Source organism: Equus asinus, chromosome 4, assembly GCF_041296235.1.
Source record: "Equus asinus isolate D_3611 breed Donkey chromosome 4, EquAss-T2T_v2, whole genome shotgun sequence".
In the NCBI taxonomy this organism is placed as follows: Eukaryota; Metazoa; Chordata; class Mammalia; order Perissodactyla; family Equidae; genus Equus; species Equus asinus.
The window spans coordinates 72,819,166-72,835,195 of NC_091793.1; the positions used below are offsets into that span (position 1 = coordinate 72,819,166).

Here is a 16,030-nt window from a genome sequence, read left to right on the forward strand (position 1 = left end):
GAAAGGATAAAAGAGAAGTAAATGCTTTTGTAGTAGAAATTAGTGGAAGCATTCCCCTGCTCTTTGTGAGGGATGACAGGCCGTAAAGGGCTATCTTACTCTCTTGATGAAGCTCGGACAACATGGAAGAGTCTCCCGGAGACACTGGAACACCTTCTGTTCAGAGACACTGAACGCAATGAGGCAGGCATTAATAGGCAACTGAGGACAGCTGTTCTTTGTTATGGAAGCATTGCCTCTATGTCACATGGAGGAGGAGCCCTTTAGGAGAATGAGCTGGACTTTTCATTCATTCAGCAAACGTTTATTGAGTACCTACTGTGTGCCAGGCACCGTACCAGGCGGTATCGAAACAAAAGTGAATGAAGTTGTACGTGAATATTCATAGCAGCAGTATTCACAGTCTCCAAAAAGAGGAAACAAACCAACTGTCTATCAGCTGAGCAATGGATGAACAAAATATGGTTTGTCCATACAGTAGGGTACTATTTAGGTATAAAAGAGAATTAAGTGCTGACTCATGCTACAATATGGATGAACCTTGAAAACATGCTAAATGAAAGAAGCCAGGCACAGGAGGCAACATGTTGTATGATTCCATTATGTGAAATGTCCAAAATGGCCAAATGCATAGAGACAGAGAGTAGATTAGTGGTTGCCAAGGGATGCCGAGAGGGGGCAATGGGACAGACTGCTAGTAGGGATGGAGTTTCTTTTTGGGGAGATGGAACTATTCTGGAATTCGGTAGTGGTGGGATTTGCACAAAATAGTGAATACACTAAAAACCACTGAAGTATACACTTTAAAATGGTGAATTTTATGTTATATGAATTTTACCTTAATTTAAAAATGTGAAAAAAAGCGAATGAAGCAAATTCTCTCCCCTCCAGGAGCTCATCAGACAGATTACACATAACACATAGTTACTGGGCACTGTGGGAGTACACTGCTGGTCTATACATGGAAGCACACGCCTCAGGGGGCCTAGCCTAGTTTGGGGTGGTCAGAAAGTCTTCCCAGAGTCTCTGTCTTTAAGGAGGAGTAGATGGGACTTGGGAATTGAGTCACTCAGATTTAGTTGTTTGCTGCTTTATTTGGAAAATCCATAAAATTCCTGGGCCTTAGATAAGGGCTATCTGCCTGAACGTGAGTCTTCTGCCCTAAGGGTCTCTGGAACCTGAGGACCTGGAAAACAAAGGAATACCCCAGGTGCAAGGACACTTCTGGACTTCTGGGAGCGGGAAACTGGTGAGGACCGCTCTTGGTCAGGGTTCTTGGTTGAGAAGACACAATCCTCCTGCTGGATTACAGGGATCCATGGGGAGGCTTAAGAGATGGAATCTGGGCTGAGCCAGTGTCATTTCCCAAGCGTCACATTAGAACTGAGCCTCCAAAGATGCTTCTCCTGCCTCCTTGATCAGGAAGCCAACTAGCAGCCTATGGAATTGGGAAGCTGGTGCTACAGCTGCTGACAAGGGAACCACACTGCTTCTACCAAAATCAGGAAGCCACTGTGACAGTTGCGACCCCAGAACCAGGTTTCTGCTACTGTGATCTGCACCAGCACAATTAATCTGATATGCCCTCCCTCTCTCCTCATCAAACTGTTGCACGTTCAAAACTCCAGCAAATGCATCTGAGTGGAGGAACCTAAACGGCGTGGAGAAACCTAGGTGCAAGAGAGTATGGAAAACAGTTTTTTGTTTTCAGCCTCTGCGGTAGAGGAAGACGCAGTAGATACTGATTCAGCCAGTTCACAGAGGCTGCCATGAGGTCCTTTCCAGAGTTTATCTCAATACTCATGATTTAACCTCAGTCTGCTGCACTTTGGGCCTGTAGATTAATGCCTAATGGATGGGCACATTGTGCCCAGCGGTGACTTTTTGGTCTCTCCAGCTTTAGGACAACCTATTGCAAGGTCAGGTAATACTCTTGGCTTCTTGATTTCTGCATTTCCTTTCACTTATGTTTTGTTTATTCGTTCAGCATGCGTTGGAAATAAAGAATGTAAAAGTAGCATCGATGTCCTCCAGGAGAAGATGCAGACAGGCAGTTGGACATGATTGCCATCTGGGAAATGGGGGCACCTGTACAGACACAGGGGTGGATTGCCCACGGCAGGGTGTCTGTGCATGGGGGATGCTTTGGAAAGGAGGTAGCTTTAGAGCTGAGATGTGAGGAGTGGTTAGGAAAGTGGAAAGAGGGAAGAGAACGGCACAGTGTGTGCAGAGCTCTCTGTTCAGGCAGTAGATGGAGAGGAGCGTGTGGATGGAGATGAGCGGCTGGGAGTGAGGCTGTGGTTAGAGCCATAGAGGAGGAGCCCTATGGAGAGTGCTGAGGAGGCCCTTTTTCTCCTGAGCGAAGAGGCCTGCCATCAACAAATGCAGATCTGACCGATGGGAAGTTGGGTGAGAAATGGTGAGGAAAAGTGGGAGTGGGGTGAGGCTGGAGGCCCGAGACCAGGCAAGAGGCCAGCACACTAACCGTGCAAGTGAGGGATGGTGTGAGTGTGGGCAGAGCAGAAGCCTTCGGTTGGTTTTCTTCAACGGTTGCATGTAACCTTATTTCCTTATAAACTACTTAAAGGTAAGTGAGGTTGGGTGTTTTGCATTGTGCGTTTTGGTTTGAGTTGAATGGTTTTTTCATTGTTATATTTGTTTTTGAAAAATAAAAAAGCGTAGATATTAAATAGAACCTAAAAATAAACTAATTCAAGCTAAAGTGCATTGGTGAGTTTCTTTGAATTTAAGGTTGCGTGATGTGAACACACCACATTATTGACATTGTGCTTGGGTTATGTTTGAGAATAAAAAATGGCCTGCACTTGAGGTGTGAAAGTAGCCATTAGAGAGCATGTTTAGCTTGAGCAAACACACCCATGTTTGTTTATACTGATATTTATAAGGCTTTTAGCTTAAACTGTGGATCCAAAATGCAGTTCCTGATTCAAGGAATAATGATTGCCCTGAAAAAGAAAGTTGCACTCTGCATTATCTGAGAGTTCCCATTTATGTTATTTATATGGCAAATATGATGACTGGCCTTTTATTCAAAAACAGTGAAATATGTCTGCAGTTTAGGCACTTAAAACATTTTCTCCAGTCTCTAAGTAGCCTAAGCCTAAATCCTCTTTGGTGCTTTTCTTATAGAAATGGAACCAAAATGCATTTGACCAAATTTATGTGATTTTTGAATAGTAATCGAACTCCCCTTTTTTGTGGCCTGCAGGAGATATGGATTTAGCCGCCAGAGCCAAACAGAGAAGGTAAGAAAAGCCTGGATAATGGAAGAGAATATTTGAGAGATGGAAGTGCCCCTCTCCTTTGCCTCTGTCTGCAGTGACAGGCTGCCTAGCGGCGGTGGGATGGCCGGGTTGCTGCCGGCCAGGCTCTGGTCCTTGGCCAACGCGAGGCAGCAGGGATGTGCCAGCTGCCTGTGGCCACTGCATCCCCCTCCTGCATCACCAGCCTGCTGCCTCCAAAGGCCAGGGAGCTGAAGCAGCAGCCTCATCGTGGGGCTGGAAGTGAAGGGTGATTGAAAGTCATGGCCCGGGGTCAGACACTGGGTTCTAATAACTCCAGACGTGTGAAGATGAAGTCCGCTTACAGGGCCCTGAACCCTCCTCATCTGATGAGACAGACCCTAGGCAGGTGTGGACAGGATGCTGGCAGTGAGAGAGAACACAAGCATAAATTACAGGCCTGCCCTGTGCTAGGATACCCTTAGCACAGGTGTGGAAATCAGGTAAGTCGAGGTTTTCTGATTTCACAAAGGAGTCTCAAAGATTTCTCCTAGTATTTGTATTTATTAATGACCCTTAATTGTCGGCACCAGGGCAGGCATATAAATCTCGTAGTGCCAAACCTGGACTATGTTCTAGGCCCTTTGTTCAGGGCGCGCATGTGTTTTTTTTACTTCCTTCTCTGAACAGCTCTATAAGGAAGATGCTTATTCCTCTTTTTCAGATCAGAAAGCTGAGATTCAGGCTCCATGATTTGTCCAAGATCACACAGCTCCTCAAGTGCCATAATAAGAATCTGAACCTGGATCTGTGTGACATCAAAGCCTGTGCTCTTATCCACTGCCTTTTGAATAATGCAGTGTTAACTAAAGTGGTCACTGGCCTCTTAAGAAGTAGAGTCCTGCAGCTTAAGATCTATTAATAACCTCTTTTCTCATTCCCTACCCGACTCCCAGATTTTCTTGAATGAGATGCCACTCTTCCTGCTGTTCTCCTGCCACCCCTCCCTCTGTCCAGATCCCCTGTCCGTCAGTCCTTCTTCCAGGAAGCCTTCCCTGACCCCTAGCCTCCTTCTACTTCCTGTAGTAATTGTTGTCTCAGAGTCATCGGAGGGCACCGACAGTGACTAGGAGCATGTGTTCTCAAGCCAGCCTGGCTGGTTTCGGATCCTAGCTCCTCCCCTTTGTTGTGTGACTTTGGACGATATACTTAATCATTGTGCCTTAGGTCACAGCCTCTCTAAAATGGGGGCAGGAATTGTACTACTTCACAGCATTGTTGTGAGGATTAAAATGTAAAGGACATAGAATGATCTAACACATGGTAAACATCTAGAAAGCATTGACTATTATCAGTAATCAGTCATGCACTGATTATATCATCTTTTTTGGTTTTCTTGTTACTTATTTTTTTCGATATTTGTGTTTTCACTCAACTAAATAGTTGTTTCCTCCAAAGCAAGGTGTTTTCTCGATTTACACATGTCGTGTGGCATCCGGTATATAATAAGAATTTGATGTGTACATTTAATTTTGATTTGTAATTTTAAGTCTGAAAAGAATGTCTATATGGGACTTTATTCTGTGATAAGGCAATTTCATTATGACTGGAAAAATACGAGATTCCTATGCAGTAGTATTCATGTTGGGCTTGTCTTGTCCTTCTTCTGTCAGATGGCACATTTGAACTGAAAGTCTTGTTTCCCCATACCTATACCCAGCAGTTAGGAGGTCAGATTGCTGCCCTGGTCAGTCATAGGCTTGTTATAGAAAAGCATCCTAGAATTGGGATGGTCTGAGAAGAGCATCTGAGACGAGTCCTCTCCTTCAACCCTGGATGACCCTAATATCCAGAGAGGGTAAGCCTGAGGTCACCAGCTGGTGAATGACAAAGATGGAACTAAAACCAAGAACTCTAGACTTCCAGCCCATGTTTGAAGAACAGCAGTTAATCCAGGTGTCTTGAGTGTGTGGTACATTGAGAGCCTGAGGCTGGGTCACTAGCGTGAGCTTGATCAGCAAGTGAAAGAGTTTAGGTTTTTATCTTTCAGACCAGTGGTTTTCAAACTTTGTTGACCACTCTTGACAGTAAGAATTCTATTTTTCATCACGATTAAGTACACACACATATATACCAAAAGCAAAAGTCTCACAATGCAATACTTAATTCCTTTCTCCATGCAAAGCACCCTAACGTGTTCTGTTCTATTATTTTTATTTAATTTATTTAGATGCTAGTTATACCTGCTAAATTGCTCTCATGTCTCACTAATGGGTATCAACTGGCAGTTTGAACAAACACTGCTTTAGGCCATGAGCTTCCCCGAAGGTGTTCAAGTGGGTCAAGACCCAATCAAAGTGCAAGGGTAAGTCTGGCAAATGTGTGTGACTTGATATGAATTTAATCAGCAAGCAGTTCACAAATGGAGACAGGCATTGGCCAAGGCCTGAAGCTCAGCCTGCTCGGTCTGTAGCCAGCATGGAAGCTCAGGTCTCTGGATTTTCCATTCTTTCTCAGGGACTGGTTCAGCTTTCCAGATCTGTGTGTTTTCTTTCACAGACTCGTGCCTCTTTGCAGTGCTATCCTTTCTCTGCTGAGTCTCCAACTCCAGTGCTCAGCTGTTTTCGCATCTTCCCTTCCAGGCTGAGGACAAGAAAATGGCACTTCCCACAGGGCTCTCAGCTACAGAAAAAGCTGACGCCCATGAGGAAGATGAGCTTCGAGCTGCTGAAGAGGTATGTGGCTCTTGTAGGCCCCTGAGGTTTCTGTTTAAATCATTTGGGTAGAAATTTCACTTTCATCCCCAGCTTTCCAAAATGTCAGTTGCCTCCACAGCCAGCTTCTGTTAGCTGGCCTTTCACAGCCTTTCTAGTTCTTTTTCTCACCTCTATGAACCTTACCCTGAAACAAGATCAAGTAAAACAACCCTTGGGCACCACAAAGACCTGTTTAGATATACTGCCTAAGTCTTACCTGGTGAGATCTGCTCACCACTCCTTCTCCCCACTCCTCTTTTAGCAGCGTATCCAGTCACTGATGACCAAGATGACCGCCATGGCAAATGAAGAGGTGAGGTGGGAGTGTCGTGGGGGAGGGCGTTGGGTTGGACACGGGGCGTTGGAACCACCCTGCTCTGCTCTGTGGGGCCCTCCTCCCAGAGGGACCACTTTCTTCAGAGCCCTCTTTTTTCAGTACTCATTGCTTCCTGTTTCCTTTGGATCTTTCTTTTGGGCAGCTTTTTATAAATGCATAGTGTTGCTATCCATGGGAACCTCCAGGAGGGAGACTTGAAGGACCTTTGTGAGAGCAGGATGTCCCTGCTGGGGCGGCATCACAAGGGCCTCTGCAGGAGAGCTGTGGTTCAGCCCACGCCGAAGGAGACCCTGTCTTCTGTTTCCTTCCCACACTTTCTAGGGAGAAATAGAATACTGAATTTATAGTTGGTCTTCCCAGAGCTCAAGGCCTGTCCAGAAGGTTTAACCAGGTGCTTTGAAAGGATCTTTCCTTTTTAGGGCAGGAAGGGCCTGTGGCAGTGAAGAGAGAGTTTAGGAGTTCTGAGATTCCTCTTCCTCTCCCACTTGTACTTCTTTTCCCCCTGAGTCCTAAGCCTCCAAGTTCCCTTAACCTCTGTTTAGTGACCCTCAGGAAGAGAGACCTTGGGATGAGGTAGGTGGAGTAAAGAGCCAATTTCCAGAGGAATCCAGGGTCTGAGGAGAATCTAGCACAGTGAATTGAGTGACCCAGGAGGTAGAGAGGTCCCTTAACATTTGTTGTCAGCCTGTTTTCTCCCTTCCTTGTTGATGAATACAGAAACAAAAGCCAAATTATGTTTTCCCCTGGAAATGTTATCTATTTTGCCGTAATACTCAGAGTGTTCAGGTTTTCCAGTTCTGTGAAAGAGGAGGCATGGTCTTGAGCACACACCCTCCCTCTGATTGCAGACCCGTCTCACTGCAAGCTCCGTGGGCCAGATCGTGGGACTCTGCTCTGCCGAGATCAAGCAGATCGTGTCTGAGTACGCGGAGAAGGTACGTGGGGCCCCCCCTGGAGTCTTTGCCTCAGGTGACACCCCAAGGATGTGTTCTCCTGCTTCTCTGCAGCCTTCCCCAGCAGTGTTGGAGTCAGGTTGTAATTCTTCAGCCACGCTTGTCAAAAATGTACGCCGTGTGAAGCCATCAGCATTTGCCCATTAGTTAAATTAATTTTCTTCTGCAGTGCCTATTTTTCTATAAATATAAAACTTGTATAAATATAGGTTTATAAGTATTTGTTGTAAATATTTGCTTCTGTAAATAGAGAAACCTTTTCTCTTAAAAGAAAACCTGTCTCGGAGCAGTTAGGCATGGGACGAATCGCTGCCTGAGGGACAGCACGGGCACGCTTCCTTCTCTGCCCGCTTCCTGTAACTTGGGCTCAGTGGGTGATTGCACTGAGGAGTGAAGGTTTGCCACTTGGGAGATAAACCCCATAACTCACCAAGCCCAAGGCAAAATTTTTTGTTCTTCTTTATTAAAAGGGTAGAGAATGAACAAAAGCCTGAAAGTCATACATCAGTGTTAGAGTTTTTCCATCCTGAGAATAGGCAGCCAGACCTTGAATATTTCAGGGAGACGGTGATTAATCATTTTGCACGTAACTGATTCTGGTCTGGCTGAGATGTAGTATTGGTAAAATCAGATTTACAGGGCATTGTTTCACATCCTTCCTTCCCCAGCCATAGTTAGTCTGCCCCCCTAAAACGGTGATGTCTTTTGAAGCATCCAGCTTCACTTTTCCTGTCTCAAAAGCCTTGATGACAAATTAGCTCTGCTCTGCCCCTCTGTGCAGTATTCTTCTGGAGTGATTGAACGGATGATGTAGTTGGGGAAGGGATGTCACCTGTAAGCTGGGAGTTACAATCTGCTGTAAGCACAGCAGGTGGTCATCTCCCACCAAGTGATGGGCTTTCTGAGCAAGACAGTGAGTAAAATGGCACAGAATGTCTGGGGGTGGGGTTCTCATGTCCCCCACCCTGCGAGTCAGTGCTTCTTAACATGGGTTTTCTAATCTAACTTTCATAGAGTCCAGAGTGTCCTCTGTTCCAGTTTCCCCTCAGGAAAGGTGACAGTGGTCAACATGTCCTCTGAGATCTGACCAGAAAAGGAGTTAGGTTGTCCTAAAAGCACAAATACAAAGACTTGAAGGTCTTGTTGTGGAAAGTGTGTACTTCACTGCCCTGAGAAGAAAGTGTCTTGGTTTGGCGTCTACACGGGCACCTGGATGGCAAGAGTATGAGTCTGTACCTGCCCTTATGCTGCCACGTAGCATTGCTGAATCTAGTTTTGAAAACAAGACAGCTGTATGAGTACTCGCTGTTATTTCTACAGGGACGCTCGTTTTTATCTTTGTGCTTGGCCACTGCAAGCAGATAGGAGCTCAGGTTACTGTCAGAGGGAAAGCAAGCAGGCAGACCCTCCTCTGGATGACCGTACAGCTCTCTCTCCAAGCGCTCTCCTTGCCTTGGAGTCCTGCAGCTTACCTGTTTTCCCCAGTCAGCACTGCGCTTCTGTGTTTCCTCCCAGGTCTCTTATCCCAGAGCTTTCCCATCCTCACCCTTGTCTAGTGATCTGCACCCAACTCTGATGGCTGCATTTGGGTATTCTGTATCCTGGACCATTCTCTGCTTCCACTGCATTCTGCCAGAAAAGAGTGAAATTAGAGGTGGTTTTAGACAGGCCTCTTTCCAAGGACCTATCTATAATTAAACTTCTCATGGAGAATTAGAGGTCAAAAGTCCATTGCTTGATTGTTGCTCACATTTGTGTTGGGTCAGTCACATAGCATTAAAGATGATGGTTTTAAAATTTAATTGCTTTTAATCCTATTCCCATATCGTGCTGTTTTCACATTAGCATATTATTTTCCAGTGTGTGTCCCCTGATATCCACAGTTATACATATTTGCAGTTGTCACAAATGTCTAAAAGAGGTAGAACAACGCACTTAAAACCAAAGCATTTGGGGGCCAGCCCCATGGCCAGTGGGTAAGTTTGGTGCACTCCACTCCAGTTTGATTCCTGGGCGTGGACCTATACCAGTCGTCAGCGGCCATGCTGTGGCAGCAGCCCACGTACAAAATAGAGGAAAGTTGGCACAGATGTTAGCTCAGGGCGAATCTTCCTCAAGCAAAAACAAACAACAACAAAAAAACCCTACAGCATTTGGAGTCATATCTTGGTTCATATCTGACTCCTCTACTTGCAGCTAGGTGGCCTTAGCTAATTTTTGTAACCTCTCTTTGCCCTAGTATCTTCATCTGTAAAATGGGAATAATATTACTTTCCTGGCAGGGTGTTGTGAAGATGTAGTTAAATGTGACCAAAATGCCTAAAACAATGCCTGACACATTATAACTATTCAGCTAGTGGTGGCCTTTATTTGCATTTTTATAGTCTACATTTTTTTTGGTCATATTGTAAACATTTTCCATGTTTCTGGCCTTCACAGTTATTTTAGTAGATAATCCATGTGTTAATAAAGTACAGTTTATTAAACATCTCTGTATTATTAGACTTTTAAGTTGTGTCTGTTTGCCGTTGTAGATAACACTGTTGTAAAATCTGAGCAGATAGCTTCTGCTGAGTTTTCCTAGGAGTTAGATGATTGGGTTCTGACTCCTGTGTGGCTTTACAAGTAAGTTGTAACAGTGTAAAATGTTATTACTGGTGAGGGCCTTCTCAGCATGGCCTGAACGCTCCCAGCTGTGGTTGTTCCTTTGTCTTACTGGCCACTTTGGTGGCTATAAAATGGTACCTCTTTGGACCACTGGGAGCATTGAACATGGTTCTGTGTTTTTGTTTGCTCCTTCTGTTTTCTTCTATCTGAATTGTCTGTGATAGCCTTTACTCATTTATCTTTTGGTATGTGATTTTTTTCTTGTAAATTTCAATAAAGTTTCTGTTACCACAAAGGTAATAGGTTAAAACAACAGACATTTATTATCTCACAGTTTCTGTGGGTCAGCAGTTGGGCACAGCTCAGCAGAGTCCTTTGTTTCAGACTCTCAAAAGGTTGCACTGCAGCTGCTGCCTGGGACCGCAGTCTCATCTGAGCCTCAGATGGAGAGGGATCTGCTTCCAAGCACACATGGTTATTGGCAGCATTCAGTTGCCTGCCACCTGTTGGCTGAGGTCAGCAGCTCTTGGGGCCCAGTTCACGGGCCTCCCCAACATTGCTACTTGTTTCATCACAAACAGCAAGGGAGAGCACCTCCTAACAAGACAGATGTTATAGTTTTATGTAACGTAATTGTGTACAAGCAATCACATACGTCCTGTCACCTTTGCTGTTTTCTCTTGGTCAGAAGCAAGTCCCAGTCCTGCCCACAGCCAAGGAGAGGGGATTACACAGAGGCCTGAACACCAGGAGCTGGTGATCATGGGGCCATCTTAGAGTTGTCCACCACAGTGTGTTTGTTTCTCTCTTGAATCTTGCTACCGTAGATTGGACTGAAACTGGGCACTGGCAATTCACCTAAAATTCATGCCCTTACATTCAGGGTGTCAGTAATGAAACCCTTGGAAGTAGAGATGGGATTGAGGAATGCCCAGGAGGGAAGTCACTGGTGATGCTGGAAAGAAACCCGAATTAGGCTGAGATTGTTGCTTAGTAAAGAAAAGGAACAAGATAATTTTTGGAGGGTGAAAGTGTGAAGATGGTTTTGTGACCTAGGAGTGACTCGAATAACCTGCGCAGTAGAAGTGTTTGGGAAGTCAACGGGCGTTGGGATATAAAAGTGAAGTAAAAAACATGTACAGGCTTCTCTTTCATTTGTAAAGTTCACAAGTTCTTATAACAATATAACATGATAAATAATCTTTGTGTTTCAAAGCAAGTCTCTGAGATGTGTAACTCAATTCCATATGATTCCTGTAAAGCAGCAGGGAACAGGAATGTAGAGAAGCTTCCAGATGTATAATTCACAAGTGTCAGTAAGCTCTGGGCCAAGGAGCACCATCTTTCTTTGTTTCCAAAGGGTAACGCCCTTCCCAGAATGTGCTCAGTGAGGCCCCACTGTGCTTTTTGGTGTTGATGTCTACTATGCTCCCTGCATGTTAGCATTCATTTTTACAGGGAAGAAGAATCTATGACTGCAATTTGCGGAGAACCAAAAAGTCTGACTAAATGTATACTTCTGCTCTACTATCCCCAACTCATTTGAGCCAGAAGAAAGGGAATAAAGCTGAGCCAGAGAAAGTGCGGGGTCCCCAGAAGGGCAGGAAAGGACTTTCCCTAATGCCATATTCTAACCAACCATCCACCATTTCAACCCCTTTAATACTTTTCTGCAATGAAATCATTCCTTGGTCAGCATCTCCCTGAGACAGGATCTTAGAGCATTTTGTGGATCTAGAGGCACAGATCCTTCTTGGGGAATCATAAGAATCTATCCTGAGTGCCTTCTCTGTCCAGGTACTTTGTATACCATTATCTCATTTAATTCTCAGAACAGTGTCTGCCTCCTTGTTTATAATTCTCTGCCTTCCTCCGTCATCATACTTACTCATATGCAGTTGAAACCATCTGTTTATGTGTATGTGGACCACATTTCACTCTTCTCTGTAACCTCAGAGCCTTGCCCAATGACTGGCAGTGTTGGTGCTCAGTACAAAAGCTCATGATGTGATATCCATTTTGCAGATGAAGACACTAAAGATCAGAGGAGTTAAGTAACTTATTCATTACCGTGTAGCTAATAAACTCCAGATTTGCATACAGGACTATCTTGACTTTGAAACCTGTCTCCTTGGCGAGATGGAGCATCCTTAGGGGGAAGTGGGGATGACTTCCTTTGCTATCCTTAGTGTCTGCCTTCCTGGCTTTGTAGTGACCATGTCTCTTTAGACTCTCCCACATCCAGCTGCCAACGTTGGGCTAAGTGAAGAGAAGAGGCTCAGTCATATTGGGAAAACCACAGAAATAAGTAAAAATGAAAAGGTACAGCCCAGGCACTCACACAGAGTCACACCTAAGCTGCTGAAAGCTATGGAAGTTTCTATTTGGGATGTGCCAGTGGCTTTTCATGTCGCTGGAAAATACCACATTCAGATGTTCTCATCCAACTCTTTAGGTATCATGCTAGCCAGAAGACTGTCAACATCTTGATCTTATTTCCATAGTGAGATGAATTTTGGGGTCATCAAGGGACTTATTTGTGGAAGGAATTTTTTTTCTCAATATGTTTTGGAAATTTTCCTGTCCAGCAATTGAAAAATTTTGGCACTATTGCTTCTGACCTTTGATTCTGAGGACCATTCTCCAGTTGTGAATCAGAAGCCTCTACTTTGTCTTGAAATTATCTTTCAAGAGCACCTGGGGAATCTCATTAGGTAATTAGATCTTGGTGTAGCCAGAAAGAAGTAATGGCCAGGGTGTGGTCAGAAAACACAAAGGAGAGAAAGTCGCCCCTAGAGTGCAGATAGCTGCATTTGACTAGAGTGGATTTTGTCCCCCATCTACCATGGTAATTTTATTCCACTTTATAATGCAAGCAGCAGAGAAAACTACCTCTTAAGTCTGTCACTCACTAGCCTGGCCAGTGTGCGTTATAGGAGCCTTTTGGTTGCAAACAATAGAAACTCTGCCTAGAATGGAGGTATAAGCCAGTGGGAGTCTTCATCAGCTCTCAGAACTGGGAGGCCCGTGAATGCAGGGTCCTAGGGGCTAAAACAGCCTTGTCATATCTTGTTGCCCTTGCTTCACTGTGTCTCTCTCCGTTACCACCTTGGAGGCCTCACCAAATATTGGTTCCATCTTACAACAGCCTCCCCACGTCCGTGTGTGAAATCCTGTTGAAAGGTTCTCCTGTGTTTGGCATGGTTCAGGTCACGTCTTCCTCTCTGGGCCAGTTCCTCTGGCCAGGAAGTGGGTTCTGTGGCTGGCAGCCCTTCTGGAATGAGAGTGGAAGAGAGTGATTCCCCAAAGGAAGGGATTGCTGTTATTAAACCAAACGATGCTGGGCACACAGGTCAGCCAGCACCTCTGTAAGGTCTTTCTTCAAAGTAGGCCCTCAGGAAATTTATATAACTAGCTTGGATGGAATTGACCCCAAATAATCAATTGTTAATGTATCATCTTCCCTCTTAGGTAGCTGCCTTCGTTTTGTTATTTCTCTACCCTGGTTTTGTATTTCCAATTAGTGTTATGAAGGCTTTGCAAACATTTATAAAGAAAATTGGTATAATTTTGGAGATATTTTAAGTTTCAGCTTGGTTTCTTTTCTGCCAGAGAACTGACAGAATTGACCTCCTAGGTGGGATGATTTCTTCTTTCAGCAAACATCTGTTGAGCATGCATTATGTCACAGGCAGTGTCAGGTGTGGGGGGCAGGGACAGGGTTATGAGGAAGACATGGATGCTGCCCTGAGAAGCTCCCGGTTAGGAGTCCGTCAACCTGTAAAAAGATAAATTACAGAATAATATAATTTGTGTGATTTGAAGTGGATGACAATTGCTGCTTGGTTTGTGTGGCCATTGGAACTGTCAGTGTCTGCCCAAAGAAATGTGGTTGTTGTAGTTGATATTGAACTTTTTTTCTTGTTCACAGGTAGAATGGATGACTTTTTAAAATTGTACCCAGTTGAGGTGAAATGGAAAAGGATAGCTTAAGAGGGCTGGGGACTGAGTGAAGATAGCATACTCCAGGAACCTGGCCTGGGTCAGAAGGTCACGGGAAGTTTAGCAACCAGAAGACTCTGACCACTTTTTTTTTTTTTTGAGTTATTGATAGGTTACAATCTTGTGAAATTTCAGTTGTACATTAATGTTTATCAGTCATGTTGTAGGTGCACTATTTCACCCTTTGTGCCCACCCCCCACCCCACCTTTCCCATGGTATCCACTAAACTGTTCTTAGTCCATAATTTTAAATTCCTCATATGAGTGGAGTCATACACAGATTGTCCTTCTCTCGCTGGCTTATTTCACTTAACATAATTCTCTCAAGGTCCATCCATGTTATTGCAAATGGAATGATTTTGTTCTGTTTTGCAGCTGAATAGGATTCCATTGTATATATGTACCACATCTTCTTTATCCATTCGTCTGTTGCTGGACACTTAGGTTGCTTCCACGTCTTGGCTATTGTAAACAGTGCTGCAATAAACATTGGAGTGCACAGGACTTTTGGGATTGCTGACTTCAGGCTCTTTGGATAAATACTCAGTAGTGGGATGGCTGGATTGTATGATAGTTCTATTTTTAATTTTTTGAGGAATCTCCATACTGTTTTCCATAGTGGCTGCACCAGTATGTATTCCCACCAGCAGTGTATGAGGGTTCCTTTTTCTCCACAACCTCTCCAACAATTGTTGCTATTAGTTTTAGATATTTTTGTCATTCTAACCGGTGTAAGGTGATATCTTAATGTAGTTTTGATTTGCATTTCCCTGATGACCAGCGATAATGAGCATCTTTTCATGTGCCTATTGGCCATCAGTATATCTTCTTTGGAGAAATGTCTGTTCATGTCTCCAGCCCATTTTTTGATTTGGTTGTTTGATGTTTTGTTGTTGAGTTGCGAGAGTTCTTTATATATTATGGATATTAAGCCTCTGTCAGATATATGACTTGCATATATTTTTTCCCAGTTAGTGGGTTGTTTTTTTGTTTCAATCCTGTTTTCATTTGCCTTGAAGAAGCTCTTTAATCTGATGAAGTCCCATTTGTTTATTTTTTCTATTGTTTCCCTTCTCTGAGAAGGCATGGTGTCCGAAAAGATCCTTTTAATACTGATGTCAAAGAGTGTACTGCCTACGTTTTCTTCCAGAAGCCTTATGGTTTCAGGTCTCACCTTTAGGTCTTTGATCCATTTTGAGTTTATTTTGGTGAATGGTGAAAAGTAATGGTCAATTTTCATTCTTTTACATGTGGCTTTCCAGTTTTCCCAGCACCATTTGTTGAAAAGACTTTCTTTTCTCCATTGTATGCCCTCAGCTCCTTTGTCAAAGATAAGCTGTCCATAGATGTGTGGTTTTATTTCTGGGCTTTCGATTCTGTTCCATTGATCTGTGCACCTGCTTTTGTACCAGTACCATGCTGTTTTCATTACTGTAGCTTTGTAGTATGTTTTGAAGTCAGGGATTGTGATGCCTCCCGTTTTGTTCTTTTTCCTCAGGATTGCTTTAGAAATTCGGGGTCTTTTGTTGCCCCATATGAATTTTAGGATTCTTTGTTCTAATTCTGTAAAGAATGTCATTGGGATTCTGATTGGGATGGCGTTGAATCTGTAGATTGCTTTAGGTAGAACGGACATTTTAACTATGTTTATTCTTCCAATCCATGTACATGGAATGTCTTTCCATCTCCTTATGTCGTCATCCAATTCTCTCAGAAAGGCCTGTAATTTTCATTATATAGGTCCTTCACTTCCTTAGTTAAATTTACCCCAAGGTATTTTATTCTTTTTGTTGCGATTGTGAATGGTATTGTATTCTTGAGTTCTTTTTCTGTTGGTTCATTACTGGAGTATAGAAATGCTACAGATTTATGCAAATTGATTTTATACCCTGCAACTTTGCTGTAGTTGTTGATTACTCCTAAGAGTTTTCCACTGGATTCTTTGGGGTTTTCTATATATAAGATCATGTCGTCTGCAAACAGCGAGAGTTTCACTTCTTCCCTCCCTATTTGGATTCCTTTTATTCCTTTTTCTTGCCTGATTGCTCTGGCCAGGACCTCCAGTACTATGTTAAATAAGAGTGGTGATAGAGTGCATCCTTGTCTCGTTCCTGTTTTCAGGGGGATGGCGTT

At 43.8% G+C, this 16,030-nt stretch overlaps 1 protein-coding gene across 7 annotated transcripts in view; it reads left to right on the forward strand.

The window, feature by feature from the left end:
• The window catches only part of LOC106845678 (coiled-coil domain-containing protein 93), a 109,096-nt gene that overhangs the window by 52,962 nt on the left and 40,104 nt on the right, over window positions 1-16,030 (forward strand). For 5 of the 7 annotated variants that reach the window (XM_070507552.1, XM_070507548.1, XM_070507550.1 and 2 more), the window contains exons 8-11: window positions 3,230-3,266; window positions 5,885-5,977; window positions 6,261-6,311; window positions 7,184-7,270. In XM_070507552.1, coding sequence (XP_070363653.1) covers window positions 3,230-3,266; window positions 5,885-5,977; window positions 6,261-6,311; window positions 7,184-7,270 — 268 coding nt within the window. The remainder of the gene's footprint in view (window positions 1-3,229; window positions 3,267-5,884; window positions 5,978-6,260; window positions 6,312-7,183; window positions 7,271-16,030) is intronic. The other 2 variants (XM_070507553.1, XM_070507549.1) reach the window with 1 other exon arrangement.